The sequence below is a fragment of the Rhinolophus sinicus genome, linkage group LG14, assembly GCF_036562045.2.
Source record: "Rhinolophus sinicus isolate RSC01 linkage group LG14, ASM3656204v1, whole genome shotgun sequence".
NCBI lineage: Eukaryota > Metazoa > Chordata > Mammalia > Chiroptera > Rhinolophidae > Rhinolophus > Rhinolophus sinicus.
In genome coordinates, this window is record NC_133763.1 from 40,617,704 (window position 1) to 40,641,804 (window position 24,101).

General features: G+C 38.3%; 1 protein-coding gene across 2 annotated transcripts in view; it reads right to left on the reverse strand.

The window, feature by feature from the left end:
• The window catches only part of VAV3 (vav guanine nucleotide exchange factor 3), a 329,840-nt gene that overhangs the window by 104,340 nt on the left and 201,399 nt on the right, over positions 1–24,101 (reverse strand). For both annotated transcript variants that reach the window (XM_019746514.2, XM_019746513.2), the window contains exons 16-18: positions 12,324–12,425; positions 11,920–12,020; positions 477–502 (exon numbers count right to left, since the gene is read on the reverse strand). In XM_019746514.2, coding sequence (XP_019602073.2) covers positions 477–502; positions 11,920–12,020; positions 12,324–12,425 — 229 coding nt within the window. The remainder of the gene's footprint in view (positions 1–476; positions 503–11,919; positions 12,021–12,323; positions 12,426–24,101) is intronic.

A 24,101-nucleotide genomic window follows, 5' to 3' on the forward strand; every position in this document is an offset into this window, starting at 1 on the left:
TTCAGTACCAGCAAATGCTGAGCAGCAACACACCATTCCATGACAGGGCACAGGTCTAGCAACTTCTTTCTGTACTAACAGGATCAAGGCTATTCATTCCAAGGAAATATCTTCAGATGCATTGTTTTAAAAACCTCAGGGATTTGTGGAATTCTGTCTCAGGGAAATATATCCCCACATTGGTGCTACAATTGTTATTTAAAATTTACCTGAATAAGGAAGATTCTGAAAGTTCCATTTACACTCAGGCTTAGATTAAATACTCACGATTTTCCTCTACTGAAGACCTTCAGCGGGTGACTAAAAATTCCTGATTAAACCTGTGCATTTCATTCACAAGCAGTTGGTTGCTCATGGTCTCTATTTCTCTCCATTTTAAGAGGCACATTTAACATTCTAAAAGCTCAAGCCTGCTGAAGTTAGCAAACAATTTGAAATGCAAAAGTTATATAACAATGTGTAAATGTTAATCTTACCTCTGGTGGTTTGAGCGTCCCTGGTTCTGAAACAAATGTAAAAGTTGGCATCGTCAGAGTCAAGTTCTTTTGTTTGGTTAGCAGCCTTAGCCTGTTCTCTGCAGCGCAGTAAAACACAACTGCTGTGCTCTCCTAACTACTACCTGTAATAGAGTTCCAGGGTCCCTCAGGCTGGGCTAGCAATCGTTTTGCAACTCTGGATCTCTTGCCTTATTGGCTTGTCAGGAAAGTGACTCATAGTTCTAAACAACTTCTAGGTTATGCTTAATTTTTTCAATTGTTTATTAAGCAGTGTCAATCCAACCACATAAAGCACCTCGAAACAGTGGCTTGCACTAAATTCATGTACATAAGAGAAAGCTAGGTGGGAACGTTTCAACATACTTGGTTTTAAGAATCTAAACACACCAAGTCCCAAAGATATTACATTGACGATTTATAACAATTGCAAATTTAATACAGTACAATACTGCATGTATTTTTCCCCCCATTGAGTGGCTATACGTCTTATTTTTAATTTGGGGGGAAATACATTTTGATTTAAAGATGGAAATTAAAAACTGACAGGATTCGACTCCAATATGAACTTTCCTTTCAGCCTTAGTTTACCTGTCTATAAATAGAAACAATAATTTCCATGACATTTCAGTTCCTGATAATGACAGAGTTAAAAGGGGCCCTGGGGTCTTCAGGTGAGTAATGTGGCAAAGGGTGGATCTGCAAAGTAGAGGCACACACAACACATGGAAGAACAGGCGGATGGTATTTTTGCTTGCTTTCCCCATACCCAGGAGCACCTGTACATGTTACAACTTCTCTAGACTGTGGAGGAAAACACCTCATCATTTCGAGCCCACGCCTATACTTTTCCCATCCAAAATGATCCTTTAAAGGGGGATCTGAGAAGAAAAATAAAAAATAAAAAAACAGAGGGAAAAATCAGGAGGGAGAGGGCAGGCCGAAATGTAAGCTCTGTTGACCTAAATGAACCTCTTGCAGAGGTTCCAAGAAGCCTCCTCAGCCAGAGTTGAAGGGGAAAATGTTTGTCAGAATATCTGACTGGCTGCCACAGACTGATTTACACAGAAAGACTGCCTGGGGCATGGAACAGGAGGTTTTGTTGTTTTGTTTTTAAGGAATATTTCTAGTTAATGGAAATAGAAGATTCATGGGTAAAAAGACACCTTTCTGGAGAAGAGCTAAGTCTGCATTCCTTTGTCGATTTCAAACCCATCACCCTAGCTTTCATAGATTATTGTCTTCTATGAAGGAATCTTGTTCGGTCTGAAGTTGGCCTTTCCAAAGAAGTATAACTAGACAGAAAGCTATTTCACTTCTTTCCTCCGCTCTAGAAATATGCAATTGTTTCAGAAGAAAGACTGCCTAAGAGAACTGGTTTGGGGAGAGAGGTTAGAAAGGTACCATTTGGTTGGCTACTGTGCCCAGACTTAGAACCCAGGTTAGGTGAACTTGGTTCCTAACAGAGCAAGTATAATACCTGTTTCACTGGTTGGACCAAAAAGATCTATGTGCCAGAATAGCCCTAAACTACTTTCTTCTCCAACTACCATGTTTCCTGGAAAATAAGACCTAGCCAGACCATCAGCTCTAACACGTCTTTTGGAGCAAAAATTAATATAAGACCCAGTATTATATTATATTATATTGTATTGTATTATATTATATTATATAAAACTCAGTCTTATATTAAAATAAGACCGTTTCTTATATTAATTTTTGCTCCAAAAGATGCATTAGAGTTGATGGTCAGGCTAGGTCTTATTTTCGGGGAAACACGGTAGTGAGTTAGAGAAAAAGCCTGGGTATTGTATATTGCAGGGAGCACCAAAGAGGAGGGGAGTCTAAGTTAGCAATCCAAGGAGACTGAGGAAAGTCTTGCTATTTCTAGGTGACCTCTAAAATGGAAAAACCTCAGATCTTTTGAGTTCAGTGTTCATATATGAGTATGTACCTTAGTTTCGATTCAAAAGTATCATTTTATTTCCTGATCCTGCATAGATGTGTTTTTATGCCTTTGGGAAGTAGGTCTTTTAAAATGTGCTTTAAATGTTTATTTTGTTTGTTTGTTTTGCATAAAACCTATGATAAGCCATGTGGCAGTAGATGTCACACCTGCTCCATGAGGGTCATCTGGGAACTCCCCAGGAAGAGGAAATAATGGTACCTAAGGTGGTTATACCTATGCAGACACTTGCACCTCTTTACCCAGAAAACACATCTAGGTCCAGAAGACCCTCATCTACAGCTCTTCAGATTTTGTCGCACAGGGTTCAAGTGCAAGCTGGCCCAGCTGCCTGCATGGGTGAGAGCATCTATCACAGAACAGAGTGTGAGGTCCAAGCAAGGCGTGAATGAGACTGGCAGAAAGGAAGGACCAAATTAGACTTTGCTGACCACCTTCCTCAACGCTCCCTCTTTCATTTTTCCTGCTTCTTGCTGTCTCCTGCTTTCTTTCTTTGGTGTCTCATCAAGCAAACCAGCTTTCCTCATAAATCTGATTGGATGTACTAAGAACTGCTCTACACAAAGCCTCCTCTGTGTGACCCAAATAGGAAAAATAGAAGAGGGGTTTTGGGGTGGATGCAACTCCAGCTCCAAGGGCAGGAGTCCTTAATGGGGTTTACCCTTTCCTTGTCACCACTCCCTGTCCTCTTAGCCACCACATCTACCCTCCCCCTGCACTCGGTGCCCATGGAGTTGGCCTAAGGCCATTCACGCTCAGATTGGCTCATGCTGGGTAGAGCACAGAGTAATAGCTCTTGAAAGTCAGAGTTTTTGTTTCATCATATTTCATGGTCGGGCTCTGTAAATTTTCTGAGGCTAGGACAAAAGCCAATAGACTGGGAATAACTCTTAGAATCTGTTCTGAGTTCAGAAATTCTTAGCCAGGCTTCTGTACATATACTTTTGCAGCTGCTCTGGGGGTCATACCCTTGAGCTAATTGACTTCTTCACAGACATAATTGAACTTCTGATAACCGTATCGATGCAACAGCTTGTTAACCTATGTTAAAAATGACAGGGATGAGAAAGAGGGAAACCTAACTGCAGTGCTGTTTCATACATTCTCGAAGTAAAAGTTCATTCTGGCTGGGAAAATAGAATAAGAACCTCTTTCGATAAAGTATGCCACGGGAAAGTGGCTCTAGTTTTCAAGTCTGCAACACCATCCTTCACTTTTTGATATGTACCCAAAACTGCAATGGCGGGTGCTTAAATCTCTGAAAAAAACAAACAAACAACTCCGTGTCATAGCTTTGCATCGGGACTAAGACACTAAGGGCTGATGATCGCCCAATCTACTTTGGCTGAATTCTGATCAGCTGGAAAGGTTGCTGGTTGAGATCTGAGAAAAAGTGTCTCTCTCGGTCTTTTTCTCCTGGGAAGTGCCTTAGGATAATAATTCAATTCTTCAAGTTTCCAAAAGTTTTTAATCCTCAACTTGTCTTTACCCTGCCACTTACTTTGCAGGCCCCTATTGATCCAACTATAAAATGTTCTTACCCTTTCAAGAACCTTTCTACATGGTGACTCACGGGCCCTCAAGGGGTTTATACCTTGTGCTTCTTTCATGTCTCGACTGGTTTAATGTGATTCAGAGAACCGGTGTGACGAAGACGCTCGGAGCCTTTGCAGAACGCCATCTTCGATGCCAGCACAGGGTTCAATGTGCATGTTTGTGTAAGAGAAGTGCTTTTCACTGAGGCTTTAGACTCATATCATATAATTCATTTGTTTACATAAAAACTCCAGTCTCATTTTATTTGTTTTTTTCCAATACAAGTGGCTCTCAGAGCATACATTATTACACAATTTGCTTTGTCTCTTACCTGAAGTTCTGTTTCTTAAGACTAAATAAATCCATCTCCAGTAAGACCTTTTGTCTCACAAGGGGCCACAGAAAAGGCATTTCTAGTAGAGTGCCTTGTCATCAAGGCTCACATGCCAGCTTGGGAACCATTAAAACTAAAAGGCATTTAGACTGATCCAGTTTGGGAAGGTGCACAAATGCTATGTTCACCATTCAGATCTACAGCAATATTTTTGGGGGGTGGAAAAACTGTAAATAATACTTGGAAAGAGGCTTTGGTCTCTTTTGGGGAGCTCTAACAGGAATCCAACCATAAAACAGTTTCCAGTTCACTGTAACAATTTTTAATATGTCATTAAACTGACCCAAATAGTTAAGTGGAAGGAATACTAATTAATCTTGAGTATAAAATTGTCTTGATAAGTTTAAAAAAAAAAGTGGACTAATTGATGTAAAAGGTTTTAAGTAATATTAAGTAGAACCAGTCATTTTTGGTTATGTGATCAATGGTCAAGCCTCAGTTAATATAAAAGTAATGTGATAAAATACCTGGTGATAGAAGTCTGAAATAAAATGTTATCCTAATTGCTTATCTCACGTTAAAATACTGCAATACTATTATTTATAAAAGAGCCCTCTCAGGTGACAATTTACGGTGCAGGTTCTAGGTAGCAAACTTGCAGAGGTTTAAACAATTAGGATATCAAGGCTACTTCTTTCCCATTAGAAGTGGCTACTGCAGTAGCGGGAGCAGCAGCTGGCCTAGATAAAAGAGCGATTAAACAGATAAGCAAATGGAGATCTGCTTCGGTTAAATATTAGAGCCGCTGAGGCTTGCATTCCCACTACAGAGGAAGATGCATTAAACCAAATCGTCTGCTCCAGCAATATTTGGCTTCCAACGTTACTTTCTTTGTTTAAACTGAGAGGATGCAAAGCAAGCTACATTGATCAATGTCAGGGTCAGAAGGAGACAAAAGGGTTTTTATCCACATATTGTAGGAGGGGAAAAACACAGATGTCCCCAAAAGTTGCAGTCTAGGATTAGACCTTCACAGCGGCATACGGAGAGAAAGAAATGCCACTCTGGAATTGCATCAGCTTTGCAGTGACTTGTTCAGAGAATCTCATATAATGGAGTTCATACCTATTCATTATTAAGGCTGGGAAGTTTGGGCAGCACACTTCAGAGTCTGCGTACGTGTTGATCACTGAGGTTGCCATGGTGAATGTAAAGGAGTCGACTCAAGTTCAGTGAAAGAGTAGAACTGCCTGCTCTTTATATCCATGCTAATTTTCATATATTAAGACAAACTAACCACCCAACCTTCAAATTTGTTTGCAAGTTGCATAGTTTGTCTTATAAAGATAAAAAAATAATTAAAATACTTTTTTTCATACTTCATATGTACTTCAGTTAATCATCTGTCATCATCAAATATTAATATGAATCAATTACTTCCTTCATTCAGAAATGCACTACATTTTCGCCAAGTAATTATGATTTCAAAGATGAATGAAGACTAGATAAATTTCAGGACTATAGAGCATGAAATATAAGGTTTTTGAACCCAGCGAAGACAACATCCAAAGAAGGCTTAACTTCCACTAAAAGAAGAGCATAAGAGCTATTTCAAATGCTTATTTAGCCACATTCAACACTATTAAGGATTGCTCTAGGGGTGAAATATTCCTATTCAGGGGAAAAAGGATTGACAACTTGATATGATGCACCCTGACTTTGGACAGGCTACTACGCAGTGGGTACAAATGAGAAACACATTCCCTGTAGTGAAGGAGCATATAATCCACCAGAGGAGAAAAAGTGTCAGAGACAGCAGTTCTCACTAAACAGTCCATGTGTTCCACTACAATGCCCAGCTTCCCTCGAACTGAAATTGAGGCTAATGACCGGTTTTAACCAATGGTCTGTGACAAAACAAAATGGCAGTGCTCACTCCTCGTCCATGGCTCTTCAGAGCAGCAACCCTGGAGGGCATGTGTTGAAATGGCAGAGTCACAAGATGGAACCAGTTTGGATCCCCAAGCCATTACTTAGAAGGGAGCTACCCTGAAGGGCCACAGAAACCACAGCACTGTGTGTGAGAGAAATAAACTTTGATTTGTTAAAGCCACTGAGATTTGGGGATTTCTCATTACCATAACACAGTCTAACCTTGGCAAATACATAAAACCTGCACAAAAATTAGAGAACAATTTAAATCAGGCCACCACTGGGGTGGTCAAAGTGAGATGAAATGATTGGCAAAAAGTTTAGAGAAGTAAAGGAAAAGTAGAATCTTGGAAGAGCAGGCACAGAAGCGAGTGTATTTCAAGGAAAGGAAACAGTAAGAGCCAAGCAAGAATTCTTAAAACGGGATTGACTGGATCAGGGAGTAGATTGCTGAAATAGTGGTATTTTTGTCAGCAGGTGTTCTGCGAGCCAGTTCACTTTCTTGCTACTTATTGACCTAACCTAGGTGTCCTTGCGAAAGGCCTGTGATCAATACTCAGGGCATGAGTCTTTCCTTGCATAAATGCTAGAAAGAAACACAAAAGGTCTATCCAGTTTTCTACCTTTTATTCTAAAAGTACCAGCCAGGGATTCATATAAGGTCTCTATTCCACTTACAATATATCCAGTCAAGCTCCAGTCTCCATAATGGTAGAACCAAAATTTGAACCATCTCCCATCGCCTCTTTTTTCTGGTTCTAAGATTATTGTGATCTTCAGGGCCCAGAAACCATAGTGCACTACAGTTCTACTCATTAATCGGTGTCATCTCTTTGTCGGTCTATCCTGTCCCTCACCCACCTACCATGGCTTCCCAGAGGTCAGGACATCAAGTAAGCATGGTTCTCATCAATGAGAGGCTCATAGTCTAATTGAAGTCAGGACATTACCATGTGAGGAATGGAAGGTATAGTAAGCAGAAGAGTGATACATCAGACTTAATTTTAATAAAGATCATGTATAAAGGAGTAAGATTAACAGCAGAAAATTAAGAAACGTTTGTAGTTGTCCAAACAAAAAACAATGAGTTCTGTTTTTGTTTTTGTTTTTTAATCTATAACAAAACTATATAAGAATTCCAGAGAGACTTAGGAGGAGAACTAAGAATAGGTAAGTGAATGAAGATGAGGGAAGGGGGTAAGTCAAGACTGACACTCAGTTTTGGCTGAGTGTATGGATGGTGGACCTTTCAGGAAAGAAATAGGAGGAGATACGTGAAATCTGGAGTCACTACAGGAAACCTGGGCAAGGATATGTGAGCAGAAGATGGAAATTTTCAACTTAAAGTTCAGGAGAAAAGTTTACATGGAAATGGAGCTTTATCTACCTGGGGTGTAGGCTATAGCTAATGCCAGAGAAATAAATCAGATTTCCAAAGGATGACATCAGGAATATGGTGGAATGTGAAGGAGAGTGTCAAGGAGAATGGTTAACAGTGTCAAGTGATAGAGAAAGGTCGAGTAAGGTAAGGCCTGAAATGTGATGACCCGTGAATTTGGTAATTACAAGGTAGAGTGGAAAATTCTTTAGCCTTCATTTAGCCTCTGGGTTACTGTGTCATTTTGAACAACTAGTGCCTCTTCTCCAACTGACCACTATCTTATCTACAAACATGTCCAATGCTAAGTGAAAATGCTCCATTTCTTTGGAATTGCCTTCCACTTCTATCCAGCATTGACAACTTAACCATTCCTACTAGCCACCACATTCTGGACAACTGAACCCAACTCACACTGAGCCAATCAGAATCTCTTTTTGTCTCTTGAGAATATAGTTAGACTGTATAGTTAGTGCTAAGCACTGGAGTTATAAAGTTCTATAAAATTGGGGTCAGTCATGTGAAATCACCTATGATTTAATTTTATGGGGGAGATGGATTACATAAGCACTTGAGTTTGCCTTAAATCAATACTGTTCACTTGCTTTAAATTTGGCTGTTGGGGGATTTCCCCCAAAGTCAAGTTCTCCTAAAACAATATCATACTCTCCTCCATACAAAGGCCCCATTCAAGTAAAGTACGGATGCAGCCCCTGAAACATCTTGTCCTTCCTCCTGCATCCCACATTTCCCCAAATACCATACGAGTCATGGAAAACTGCATCACTGAACTGCTGCATCCAGTTCTTGGATGCCGCAACAAAGGACTGTATAAAACTGAACCAACGTTGAGATTCTCTGAGGACTGGGACATGGCCCATGAAGTCTAACTTGCCCATGACCTCAAAACACTACCTACCTGACCACACTCACATCTGCCCCACCAAACTCAAACTCACACTCTACCCGTGGTTACTACCTACACCAGTGCAGGAAGAAGTGAGTTTGTCCTAACTGCCAACATTTAGAAGGTACCTATCTGGGCATGTGGGAAAGAAGGCTGCCGATAGAGATTCCTCTTTACTCTGACGATAAGGCCCCTATATTTGTAAGGGCTCCCCAGCAAATGCTAATCTGAAGGCCAAAAAGGAAAGACTCCTGGGCGGGTTCTTACCACCTCCTACCACCTGATAACTGATGATAAGCATCCAGTGCCATAGGTCTCTTCAAACCTTGAGCAGGAGAGGACAGAAAGAGAGAGAGGATGAGAGTAAGGACGCAGATGCACAAACAGAAGAATGGGGGTCAACGTGACGACAAAAGGCAGAGGGAGAATCAAGACAGCAAGGGAATTCTGTTTAAAATTCCAAGAAACAAAATTAGCCAGAGGTTTTAAAAACCTTTTTCCTGCTTTAAAATGAATTACATAACAAAGTTTAGAGAATGATGCTACCTTTTAATGAATGATATCTGCAAAAGCAAGCATTATCTATAACATGCAGGGTACCAACAGCCTCATTCTCATTTTATTTTATTCTCCTATTTTTATGACTCAGTTTCCTCATCTTAAAATAAAAGGTCCTAAAACTGAAGCTGTCTAAATCTTCATGCTTGGAGACAGGCACTGATCCCCAGGGGTGCCTGAATTTCTCACACTTCAAAACATTTAAATCTAAACGCAGTTGGTAGTTACTAATTTAGCTAAATTCAACAGTGTTGTTGCTTAAAAACAAGACAAAAACAACAACACAAAAAAACTATTAGAAAAACTCTCCGTTTCCCAGAGAAAAGCCAGCACCTGATTTTCCTATGGTCAGGTACTCCTGTGCATTGAACACATCACCCCAGCTCATTCACAGCCTGAAAGCACAGCCCAGGGGTTAAGAACAAACTCAGGAGCTGGACCGCCTGGATTTGAATCTTCACTCTATTGATCAGGCAACTTAGACAAGTTACTTATTTCTCTGTGCTTCAGTTTCTTATCTGTAAGATAAGAAAAGCAACAATACCAACTTCACAGAGCTTTTACAGGACGAAATGAGTTAAGAGTGGTAACGTACTTAGAACGCTACCTGGCACTTTATATGTATTTATTTAAAAAAAAAAATTTTTTTTAAAGGCTGGGTGCTATTATTATCTCTACTTTAGAAGGAAGGAAACTAAGACTTACACAGGTGAAGTAAATGGGTCCAAAGTCACCCTGCAAGTACGTTGTGGAGCCAGATTCAAACCAGACGAGATTCCAGAGCTGGTTGGCTTTACTGCCCTCTCATGCTGTCTCTCTGCACACAGCTACCCATTAAAGGACAGAGTACATTGAAACAACGACCTAGGAACAGACGCTGGGAATATACCACTCTTGTACTTGGCTAGGCAGAATTCCCAACCGTTTCCTGCTGACTTTTTATTTTTTTTACATAGAAGTTAGTGTCACTTTTACATATCACTTCAAAGTCTGTGGCTCACAAATTGTCCTATCCACATCTGCTCCACATTACAAAAACGACAACAAAAACACAGATTAAGCCCATCCTTCTCATAAAGAACTGACTCTCATTATAAGACCTTGGATTCAAATACTGAGTTCTTATTGTGCCCAGGCTCTGTGCTAAAGCATCAACATTATATCACTTGATCCTCACAAGAATCCTCTAATTTCCATTTTACACACGAATAAATGAAAGCTCAGAATGTTTAAGTAACTTCCCAAGCTCATGTAGCCAACACATAGCAGAGTGAGATTTTCAACCATCTCTGCTTGATTCTCCTACACTATTCCCTTTGGAATGGAAGAACCATGCCCACTATGGGAAAACTTTATACTCCTCACAGACTGAAACTCTCTCATAAAACAGGACAGTGAAGTTTATAAAATGACATTAGCCGACCATGCGCACATAACATGTTAGGAGTTCTCAAAGACATTAAAGGATGGGGCACACAAAAGTGAAACAACAAAACTTTAAATGATCGATTGTATTCGGTATACGAAGAATAACAATGATACTATATAATATTTCTTTTACATTTTACAATTTTGTAGGCTGTTTCTGGCCTTCAGCAATATTAATGGGTGATAATAGTGTCTCCTTGAGCAAGTCACATAAGCACTCTTACCCCCATCAGAAAAATGGAAAGGGCTGTTCTGAGGACTGAATGAGTTCATGCAGGAAGGACCCAGCAGCGGTCCAGGCAGGGCAGGCACAGTACAGATGCTCAACTAACGCCGGGATCTTTTTCCTTGCAGCTGCCCATCCCTAGTATAGAGAAAGGCCTGGGTGGGGGTGGGGGGGGGGAGCTTGAAAAACGTCTATGGAAGGAGCAAAGTGAGGGGAGTGTACTCTGATCTGAGTCCTCTAATAGGATTCACACCTTTTCTACAATTGCCTATTTTCTGAAGTCAACTCTCAAACGGGCTATTATTCTCTGGTTCACTGTTCTTCATATTCTCCAAAATAATTCAATGTCCACCTTTTCCTTTGGGAAAATCAAAGGTTGACATGGCTACCTTTTGAACTCGAGCTGTTAAAGATCCCTTTCTTCTGTTCAAAAAGTTTTACTGATTTTGAAAGGTCTTATTGATAAAACACAGAGAAACTCGAGGGAAAAGGACAAAGAGAAAGAAGAAGAAAGAGAAAGAATAAAGAGGCCAGAAAAGAAAGAGAAGGAAGAGAGCCCAAGAGGAGCAGAGAGAGGCAAAAGGCTACTGAATGCATAATTGCCGACAGGCTTAGAAACCGGCTCATGTAACAATCATGGAGCATTATTTTTAAAAACCAAGGGGAAATATTTACACGATACCCAAAGAATATATGCTCTTTGTTGAATGCTGGAAAGTGACAATGTATTCAATTCATTAATTCATGAATTAGTCTGTGTGATGTTTACTTCTGGCAACATTAGTATTTGTGAGCCGAATATTTAAGAGACTAAGGGAGAAATTTACGAACTAAAGATAGAAATGAAGAATAATTTTTCTCTGTTTTGTTTTTGTTACTCCATTTGTCTGTATTTGCACAGTGTTAGTGAGATGTAGGGGTTTGAGTGAGGGAAATGGGTGACGTGAAACCTTCTGAGCCCCTCTTGAAGCCCTCTGCCTGCCAGGTATGTAGAAAAGTCACATGAATTTCAAACAATTTTCTAACTATGCTTCTAAATGATCATTTTGAAAGGAGATATGTTCCAATAAATACATGGTAACAATAAATTAGGCCTTAATTATGTTTAGCAAGTTTTATGTCCTATTAAAGACAGAGTCACAACAATAAACACGACTTACCAGCAGAATTAGCTCTCCCACAATTGTCTACTCTTCCCAGACATTCTTTGTGTGCTCTCGCGCCACACTTGAAACATAAATAGCCTTGATAAAATGTTCCTCTGCAAGGTAAAATTAGAGAGTGATACGTTAAAAGGTGCTGAATTCTGCCTTTATGAAATCATTAGTGTGAGAAAGGAGAACAAGGGAACACAGTGCTATGCCAAGTCCTCTCAGCAGAGGGAGAGGACCTCTCTGGGGGTACTGGGGGAACTGTCCCCTCCAGGTACAAGGTCAAGGAAAGCTCTGTGGGCTCACACTGTTAAGGCACTATCCCCACTTCAGAACATTTTGGCCGGGATATTAGAAAGGTCTGAAACGCTTAGCAGTTATACCAGCTCCCTCACAATGAAAGACAAGCTTACCTCAGGAGCATCTGGCAGACTTTGCAGGACGTCACCCGGGTGAAGGTGTGCATCTTGAACTCGTGGAAATTGGACTCCGCGTAGTCTGGCCTTATGTTCGAGCTATAAAAAGGGGGAAAGGAACTTCCTAAGGAAAGCTTCACAACAAAGGAGCAGTCTAGTCATCTAAAACCTAAATTCATCACCATACCATTGGGTAGAAACCTGATTCAAGCAAAAAGGAGATTAAGTGGGCAATGTTTTCTAAAAGCCCGAAGTGTGCTTTGCATTAAAATATGCACTAAAATCTGGTTGCGGCAGAGCCAGCAACACGTAAGGATTTAAGCAATCTGATCCTCCTCAGGATTGAGCGTACCCAGGGAGCTTTACAGGATGGCCACGTAGGTCAACCTGCCAGGAAAAACACGAAACCCACTGGATAGTCACGCTGCATGATCATTTCTTTCCCGTAGACATCACTGACATATAAACTAGCTGGAGAGGGCGGCAGGGAGGGGAAGAGGGTGCTGCATTTCCACAGAGTCCATCCCTAAATAGATATTTATATGGATGCTGTAAGGAGTTACCAAAGTGAATAATATAATTTTATGAAAAGTTTTCAAACAAAGCCTCAATCTGATCATTAAAACAATTCCTCCCTAACAAACAATTCACTTTCCCTGCAATCCAAATAAAAACTAGATTTTATTATTTATGTTTTATATTGTATTTGTGTTATACACAGATACCAAAAAAAAAATAAAATTTAAGCGTACTGCAAACTGACATTCAAGGTGCATGTCTTTGGTGTGGATACTGTGACAAACACCTGTTATTCATTATCTCGTTTAACCCTCACACCAATCCTAAGTTCAAGGTACTAAGAAGGTCACTACTTCACAAACTAGGAAACTGAGGCTAACTCTAAAGTAAAGGAAATGGCAGGGTCCAGAACGCCAACCCAGGTCTGTGCTTTTCGCCACTGGAGCCACCGTGCAAGGCAATTCACCTCAAAGTCATTAGATTTTTGTGTCTAGTAGGGATTTTTGTGTGCAGAAGGTACGGTCAGCCATTTCTAGAGGATTCGTTATATTATTCATAATTTATCCATGTCACAGAAGAAAGCATAAAAATTAGAAAAGGGTAAGTTAAAAACAGTTACATATCAGGGGTACACCTAGAAAGCTAAGACGATGCTCTCTGAGACGTTACAAGTAATTTGAGAGATGATAGGAAAAGTTTGAGCTACTGATAAGCTAGGATTTCCCCTTTTCTAGGATACGGCGATACTCAACCACACAGAGCTTGGGCCTAATGAAGCATGCCACGGGCGGCGAAGAGGCATCAATCTCTGAGGGACCAGGAGAAGCCTTATGAAAAAACATTTGCAAAGGCAATTGGAGCAGCAGGCAGTGATGCAGAAGTGTCAGAGAGGTCAGCCTTCCAATCCATCTGCTGAATATGAGCGTGCTAAAAATGAAATCAAATACGAGTGCCATCTGGGATTTCTCTGCCCTGCGCTTCTGGTGACCTCACTTTTTAGGAAAACATTCCCATGCATGCTGAAAAGCACAGCCATTTCTGTAGAGGTCTGTCTGTGTTGCTGATTAAAAATTATAGAGTTCTTCATGAAGGGAGGAGTACAGAAAAGACAAGAATCTGGAAACAAAACTCTCTTCACATTGTTCAGAAAACATTTGATTCCTGAGTCAATAAAGCCGGGCCTGAAAAGATTACTGAACCCCATTTCCTTAGCCAGGAAGGGCCGTTCATTTATCTGTAAGCACCAAGGTGATACAGTCATAGATGAATTGTCAAATAACAGCTTCGGTCCTGGGAACCTGAAGAATTCATCAGCCTGGAGTTTTAGAATTTACGAGTAAGAAGGTCTCCTTCAGGCAGAAAATCATGTAAATGGGTCGCAAACATGTAAATATTTAATTGATTTTAGAAGCCTGCCGGGGACATAGTTGGAACATCTTTCTCTTAAGGTCAACTCAAATTGTACATATATATATATGTATGAGGTCTGACAATTAAGTTTGCGAACTTGTTGCAACAATGTTGCTAACCTTTTTTGATATCAGAGGGATTATTCATTATTAATTTGTACCAACTGGACAAACAGTTAACCAAGTTTACTATTTGGAAGTGCTGAAAAAGCTGCGTGAAAAAGTTAGATGACCTGAACTTTTCGCCAGTAATTCATGGCTCTTGCATCACGACAATGTACCAGCTCACACAGCACTGTCTGTGAGGGAGTTTTTAGCCAGTCAACAAATAACTGTATTGGAACACCCTCCCTACTCACCTGATCTGGCCCCCAATCACTTCTTTCTTTACCCAATGAGAAAGGAAATATTGAAAGGCAGACATTTTGATGACATTCAGGACATCAAGGGTAATATGAGGACAGTTCTGATGGCTATTCCAGAAAAAGTTCCAAAATTGCTTTGAAGGGTGGACTAGGCACTGGAGTCAGTGCATAGCTTCCCAAGGGGAGAACTTCGAAGGTGACAGTAGTGATATTCAGCAATGAGGTAGGTAGCACTTTTTCTAGGATGAGTTCGTGAATGTAATTGTCAGATCTCGTATACTGCATATACTTTTCACATATACATATACAAATATATGTACAACTTGAGTTGTATACATCAGAGTTGCCTTTGGACCATTTGTAGCTAATACTTTTACCGACTAACTAGGAATAAGCTGACTTTTCAGAAGACAAAAAGCTGAGCAGAGAGTCACATTAAGAGGCTAAAAACGCACGTATTACAATTAAAAAAAAATTCTGAAAATACTGTTAGCAGTAGTTGCCGTAAGGGAAATGAGACTTGAAATAGTAGGGTAGAATGGTAGGAAGGAACAGTTGTAATTTTTAATACTATAACTGCATATTATTTTTAAATTTTTAAATCAAATACTAAAGAATGAAAGTTTACTCTATGATCCTGGCACTGCTACTGGGGCACTGTAGAATATAAAAGCATAGCTGAGGGCAGGATTCGGAAATTCCACCTGGGCTCAAGTACTAACTTGCAAATCACTAGCAGTGTGACCTCAGGCAAGGGAGTAAGTATAAACCAGGAATACTAATACAATCAAACTTATAAAGTGAGGTACAGTGCTTAGGCCTTTGTCTGGCCCACAGCTGGTGGCCATAAGTACTGGCTATCATTTATGAATTGCTGATTCCACATCCACATATTAATGATGTGATCAGGATAGAGCTTTACGAGTGGAGAGTCCCTTGGGACCAAATCCCTAGAGGATTCCCTTTCTCCTGAGAATTTCATACAAAAAAATTGTTATATGCTCAGTATCCTTGGCACTGAATCCATATATAACTATTGAAGCACCATAAGAAATGGGGTTATTCAGAAGAGGACACATGAAAAAATCCAGGGAATTAGATGAAGTCATGCCAACAGCCAACTGAAGAGAGATGCCAACACACATACATAGTCTTTAGCCTGTGGGGGATGCAAAAACCAGAGACAGTAAGTTGGCTGGATGGGAAGAGTTAGAAAGGTAGAGATAGGAGCAAAAGAACAGAGAGAAATATCAAAATTATAGGCTGGGTAACACACAGACAAAAAAGATCAAAAGTGGATTTATTCCACACTTCTAATGCACCAGGTATCTTATTAGGCTCTTCATATACTTTTCACATTTACCTCTCACAACAAACCTAGAAGGCAGAGTCATTCATTCACTTCAAATTTATTAAGTACCTACCATGTAAACAGGACCTAAGGTACAAACAGAAAGAAGGATCCTTTGGCTGAAGCCCAGTGAATGAACAGAGGAGATGCAAGAGATGACGTAAGAGAGGTCGGCAGGCGCCAAGGAAACAGGTGAAATCTTATACAGGGATTGATGTCATATTCAGTTGACAAAAAAAAATAATAATTTATGGCTATTATGTAAAGAATTCCTTGTAGTGAAGCAAGAGTGGGTATAGCAAGACCACTTATGGGGCTGGGTTTTCTATACATGAGAACTGAGGATTGAATGTAGGTTAGCTCACTGGTTCGGCCATGCAGTTATGCAGAAAGGATTCCACTTTAGTAACCTGCTTTGATATATAGCAGTGTACTTATGAGAACATGGATGAAGTTTTGTAGATTTCTCAATGAACTTTTCCATTTCTTTTGCTTTACATAGGGCAGGGGTGTCCAAACATTTTTCAACGTTTTTCACCAAGGGCCATATGCGGTAAAATACACAAACAACCGGGCCACTCACTCGAGGTGAAGTACGTATTGCCTCACCTGGTTTATTTAAGTAAACTAAACATATTTTTGGAATTTGCTGCGGGTCAATAAAAAATGGATTGCGGGCCGCAGTTTGGACACCCCTGATATAGGGCCTACCGTCAATGCAATTAATCAGTCAATCGACTATTTACAAGGCAAGGTATGGTGATGTTCGTCAGGTTCCTTGTAACTTCCCATGTTCTTCTGAGATTATCTCCACTCTCATCTGGCTCTATGGCTGGCACTAGCTCAGGAGCACATGCCCCCCGCCCCACTACCCCACCCCAGCCTGGGCATCTTCTCCATTCTCTGTATCTGTACTGCCAGCGGCTCCTCAGGCATCTCAAATGTATACAAAACCCAAGTCCACACCTTCCTTAACATACCTGACTCTAATCAAATTCTGATTTCAATCCATTGCCATTCACTCCATCTTCCAATCTAGAAACTTTAGAATTGCAATGAATTGTTTCCTCTCCCTCATACCGTCCACATATTCATTTTTTCTCAGGTCCAATTTCTCCTTTCCTGAAATCATGACCAATTTCTGTTGATTCACCCTTGAAAATACCGCCTCAAAAATTCAGGTTCTGTTCTCTCTTCTCACTACTAATTCAAACCCTCAATATCTCGCAACTAAATCGTTACAATGACCTTCTTAATTATTCCATCTCCCTATTTAAGGCCATCTTCCATACCATTCCAAGAATTATCTTCAAAAAACAAAAATAATTATGTCACTCCCTCCCCTCTGCTGGTTCCTACTGGCTGTAGGATAAAATTAAAATTTCTAGTAATGGCATACAATGGTTTCAGACTCTAGCATTAGATACCTCTCACATACCCCTTCTTTCCCAAGTACTCCTAAGACATACACTATAGATATACAGACCTTCTCACATTTCCCAAACATATTCTTCTCTTCCATAATTCTGTGCTGTTGTAGTCCATTCACTCTGCCTAAAATGTCTCCCTTAACCTGCACCTGCTAACTTACCTGGTTACTCATTTAAGACCATATAAAACCAGACTGGTCACACAAGCAGGCTACCTTCATGATCAGTCACCATCATTAAAAACTCCCAGAAGGAAAGTGGGTGCTCTTCGTAAACCACATAGTTTACAAAAAAAGTCTAGGCAGGCTGGCACAATGAAATTCAGTTCCCTTGGCACACCAAATAACTTTATCACTTAGCATCACAGGGAACGTTTCAAAACCCAAGTTCCCAAGAGCCAGTCAAGGGCCAACCCTGCAAGCAGACTCTTTTAAAGAGTCAATTTTCCTCAAATCAAAAAACAATAAAAAAATTAAAAGAGAAAGGAGCAAATTCAAGCCTTCCCAGTTAACTCTTTCTTACACAAAAATGTCTAAGAAAAATCCTAGCATGAAATGTTCAGGTTCTGTATGAGTAAAACTGAAAAATTAACTGAGGAAAATAAAAGATATTCAACCAAATAAAAGTTACATAACCAAATTCTTGAGTAACATGCTTGCATATTTTATTATAAATATACAATTTCTCAAGTTAATTTATAAATTTAAAACAATCCCTTCCCCCAAACCAACATATGCGTGCACACACACACACACACACACACACACACACTTTTTTTTTTAACTTGACAAATGATTATAAAATTCAACTGGAAGAATAAAAATGTGTAAGAATAGTTGGGAAAAAATTAAAACTAAGACAAATTATTGTAGGGAGTATGTGGGAAGCCATCATAAGTTAAGCGCCACTAAAATGTTTTTTAAAGTTATCATTGTTAAATGTGTATGGGACTGACAACAAAACAGATAGAAAGATGAATAATACAAAAGATAAAAGTCTTGAAGGGGACCAAGCATTTGCAAAAAATTGGTATGTGATGTCTGTGGCAGTTTGCTCATTTATTAATTTGTCAACTCAAAAAAATAAAATCTTATTAAATAATATGTGCGAGGCAGTGGGATACAATGATGAGGAAAAACAAGTACTGTCTCTGCCTGTTCTGTGCTATAGGGAAAATAAATAAATAAATCCACAAACACCCGCGAAACTACAGGTGTGACAAGGGCCACAAAGAAAGACAGTGTTAGGAGAACACAGTTTGGAATGTGACCCTGTCCATGTATTATCACAAAAAGCTTTCCTACAGAGACTACACTTGAGCTGAAATCTAAAGATGACCAAAGAAAAAGAATGTTCCAGACAGAGGAGAAAATAACAGACATTTTAGAAAATACGTTTCCAGCTTTTTGAAAATGTTAAGGAAGCTACATTTCTATTACTCATTTTATGACAATATAAAGTTGATCTAATTAAAGATTTATATTATTTATTTGATAAATATGTAATACATGCTTATGGTATGTCATGAGTACAGCCACCAATAAGGAATCAGATGGATAAAATGGCTGCCCTCATGGAGCTTATATTCTATATTTAAATGTAAAATTTAGACAGAAACCCGAAATTTGGTTTAAGCAAAAAACATAAAATTACTTGAAGAAAATATTGGTAACTATTTACATAATCTTTAAAAGTAAAAAAATAAAGATGGCTGGATTTATTTAATTTTTTAAAACCCCAGATTTTCCTTGAATCAAAAAACAATAAAAAACTAAAAGAGAAAGGAGGAAACTATCTAATATGTACAATAAAAGAATAATGTCCTTGCAATGTATAAGCACTCCTAAAAAAACCTATAGGAAAAAAAATGAACAGAGCAATTTATTAAAAAATAAAAACAATAAAACATGAAATATGTTTAAGTTACTAGCACCAAAGGAAATGCAAATTTAAATAAGATATTGCACATCAAACTGGCAAAAAAAAAAAGATAAAACTGATAATACATAGTGTGGATGAAGCTATACCAACATCCAAAACTTAAAGATGCACTAATCTTTTGACATAAAATTCTGCTTATTATAAGTAATCATGAAGGGTTCATTATAACATTTTTAATAATTAAAAATTGGAATTTAGTTAAAAGATACGGAAATAGATTATAGTACATCTATACATGGAATACTATACAACAATTAGAAATGATAAAGTGAACATATATATTAACCAAGGAAGATATTTATATTATATAGGAGAGCAACTTGATACTAAACTGTATCCATAGCTGTGATTAATATAACACAAAACTGCTTGTTAATATACAAATGCGAAGCAGCGAACAATAGGTAGAAGCATTATAAATGATTTTTTTTAATTTTAGAGTTATCTGTTTTTTCTAATGTTTCTACAGTGGCCATACATTATTCAATTTATTTCTTACATCCACTCGGTTCAAAGACAAAAAAAAAAAAAAAAAGAAAAAAACAACAGGAAAAACCATAATGATACATACAAGCTTTAAAGAGGTTAAGCAACTTGACTAAACTACACCGGTAGCAAGTCGCTGAACAGGATCTGAGGCAAAGATGTGTCCCTAGGCCCGTGCTCCAAATCACTATGCTAAAAATATCACACAGCAATTAAAAAGAAAAGATAAACTGAATTAAATGTTTGCAACATATGTGAAAACATTGTTGATGTAAAAAGGAGCCATTACAAATCAATGATAAACGTGACCCGTGGAAAACTTGGCAAAGGATATGAACAAGAACCTCATAAAGAAGAACACCTGGCTGACAAGTCTGTAATAAACTATTTAGCCTCATTAGTAAATGTAGAGATATGAATGTCCCAGAACATGGGAAGGTTACAGCAGACATATTGTTTGGAAACAATCATTCCTAGACACTGATTGCTATGCTCTCCCCTTCCCACACCCATGTGATTTTTGTGACGCTATATTCAGTCTAAGAAACAACAGAGCTCATCATTTGTAAGTATTTCCTTAAATGGAAGCATACCAACTATTAATGCTTCAAAATGGAAGTCTAGCCTCAAGTACGAACGCATTGTGCTGCAGCATGAATGGAATTTTCTGGAATAGGCAAGATGCTGCCCCACGCAGAGTGACTGGCAGTTGTGGGTCCAAGAAAAGCTAGTTGAGCTATGCTGTTTTTTTTCCTGCTTGATAAGAAAGATCTATCCTTATCCTTGACTGAACAGGATTCTGTCAAAACTTCCTTGGTGTGGGGGAGGGGATGTGTTGTCATTGTTGTTTGATTTGTTTTGTTTTGTTTTTGCTCATACATAGCCTACTAGAAAACCTTGGTTTTCAAAGAAATGAAAATTAAAACAGGATTTTGTTGTTTACAATAGTGAAAAATTATAAATAAGTGAAATGTCCAATAATAAAGTATTGGGCAAATATATACTGCAGTACTTCACGTAAGGGAAAAATAATCAGCCATTGAATCATATGGAAGAAGAGTTTTTACTAGAAAATGTAAGTATAAACATATACTATAAGCACTATAGATGTGCATATGTGTATGTGTCTGGGTACCTCTGTATGTATGCATCTCTGTTACTACAAAGGATATAACACATACAGGAAAAGAGGAATCCGGACCATTACTGAGTCTCATAGCGTCATATAATGTCCTTTCACTTTCCCTTTTAACATTTATTTGTATGATCATTTGATTAATGTTTGTTTCCCCCCAGAAGATTATAAGCTCCATGAGGCCCGGGCTGTGTCATATTGTGTTTACAGCGTATCTCTGGCATCATCCTCAGTTTCTAGCCTAAACACACATTTGACAAATGTGCTAAAGTTTAATGGAGTGTCAAAGGGAGATTGAAGTCAAATAAAGTTAGTATGAAAATGTACCCCAAACTATAAATGATTAATTGTTAAACACGTTACAAATTCAGTGCTCTACTACCTAGCAACCAAAGCAAAGAGGAAAATAGAATTGCTTCTAAGATCACTGCATGAATTTTCCCGGAACCAAAGTTTAAGAAAAATTGCTCTGTTGGGTTTTCATAAAAGGGACACACACTATGTAATGTATAGCCAAAGTCTTCAACAACATCCTTATAAATACAGTTGTATACCTGCCCCTTCTAGCCCTTCTTGATATGAGCCAAGGACATAATGCTGAAGTCTTGCTCAGCAAAAGCAATTCTGTGAGTGGCACCTTTTAGGACCTATTCCATCTGCATATCATCACTTAAACAACCACCATCTCTGCTAAGGTCAGACACCAAGCCTTGGCGAGTCAAATATCTTTCAAATGTGAAAATTAATCATTCCAAACATATGGAAAACATCTATAGATCAGGCAAACATTTGTGCCCAATCTTCCAATAGCAGATGGTCCTCGTGATTGAGAGGAAATTTCTAAAACAAATAAAAGTTAAGTTACCTTAACTTATATTAACTTATATAGATCATTTCTCCATGAGGAGTGAAGATAGATAAGACAAATACACAAATCCTAGAGCTCAAAAGAGTCCTAAAGTTGTTTGAAATGAGACGCAATTTCCTACACAGTCCCCAACATGCAGTGCAGAGCACCGAGCTAGCTGGAAAATGGATCTAACTTAGGAATGTTTCACATGCTCTTAGAATTACCAACTAAACATTCAGGAATGTCAGAGTAGTGTGCCCAGGTTGATTTTGTCAAGTCTCAAGGACTTCTGAAGTCTCCTGTTCTGAAAAAGCATTATTTCAATCAAGTAAAGTCTTAGCCAAAAATCAAAACAAGATCAATCATTTTAAATCTCAAGTTTAGACTTCCCTGTAAGATACAATTTTTAAGGGTCTCATTAAGTGATGGTTTTTGTTATTTTTCTCCCCTTCCTTTTGTTAACATGAAAAATTCGAGAACAAAAACCTAAATATTTGTTTTTAAAATATCCTATACTGTGAAATTAAATCCACCAAATAGCGCATAGATAAATCCAAAAGATTTTATTCATACAATCTTTCTGTAAACTATTTTAGATCCTTACCTTTTTTTTTCACAATTTGTTCCCACAACACCATTGCATACTAATTACACTGATGGCTATTTGAAAGGGCAAGCAAATGAAAACCAAACAGGTCTTTCAAACATGAAGTTTAAAAAAAAAAAAAAAACAGGCTCAGAAGGGACATCTTCACCTATTCCTAAGGATCCAGAAAAGCAGTGAAAACAAAAAAGATTTATAAATCACATCCAAATCATATTCCTTATATTCTAAATCACACAGTCTTTAATCTAGAAAAAAAATAAATACTTTCAAAATACCAATAAAAATAAGATAATGCTTGGCTCTGAAAAATAGTATTTTCTTATCTGTTATATATTGCACTTCTTTATTGCACAACATTTATTTCATTCAATATTGACTGTATAGTAATTTTAAATATAAATCCATCACTGAATTTCTGTGACATTTCAAGGAAATTATTGAATAAAATGTAAAGTAGTTAAATCCATAGTAGATTTAAAGTGGAAAAAATGTCAGACTACATGTAATTTGGGTCTTTGTTACAAACTTGATGTGTAGCGTTTGGCACATAAAGTATCTTTCTATTCTTAGTCTCCTCACCAACAAAAGAATTATATCTGTCATTCCTGCTACAGAAGGGCTGGTCCAGGAGTGAGAGAAGGAAGAAGAATCACCACTTGTTGGTACCTATTCTATCATTCGGATTTGTTCTGAAGATAAAATGAAAATACATACATGTTCATCTTATTACATTTTATTTATTAAATTATGAAAAGCATTACACAAATGCTAATTTTACTAGTACTGCTATTGTTGTCATAAGTGAGAAATACATCGGGAAAACCTAGAGGCCTCATCATGGTAGCACAAAATAAATGATGACCGACCCATCACCATATCCTGGAATCAACAGGAATAAAGCTTTTCTTCTAGGGGGCATTTAATAAGCATATTAAAATTTATTTTTAGTCATATATCGCCAACAAATTAATTGAGTGCCTATTATGTGCCAGTCATTTTCTAACACTGGGAATGAAATTTATCTAGCCTGAACAATGATGGATCTCCAGTTAATTTGGATTATCTTGCTTTACTTCAATTCTTCCATTGAAATAGATGAATTATCCTATTGGTAGTGAGAGAGAGAGAGAGAGAGAGAGACAGAGAGAGAGAGAGAGACAGAGAGAGAGACAGAGACAGAGACAGAGACAGAGAGAGAGAGAGAGATCTCAACATCCAGGATTAAAGTGCAAGACATCTCCCATGGTATTAAGTATCCCATGTATGGGATAGGTGCTAGAGAATTGGGACTTTTCATTCTCGGGTACAAGAAACCTGTACCATAATACAAACATTCAAGATAACATAAACGGAATGCTGAGCCAGCTTGGTGAATATAAGTTCCTGTAGCACATTTTAAATTATATCTGGTAATAGTCAAGTTTGCTGTTGAATTAATGTGTTTTAGAAGCATATGAAGATGGAGGTGACACTTCCACAAAGCAGTATTTGGGAACAACAGAGGAAATCTGAAAGGGAATCTGACAGGCTTCATAAGCATTGCCTCTTCAAATTCTATTATGATTATATATAAAAGAAAGAAAACAGGTGTGTTTTTTTGTAAATAATATTTTTTTTTTTTTAAGGGGAACAGGATTTCATTGGGGAACAGTGTGTACTTCCAGGATTTTTTCCAAGTCAAG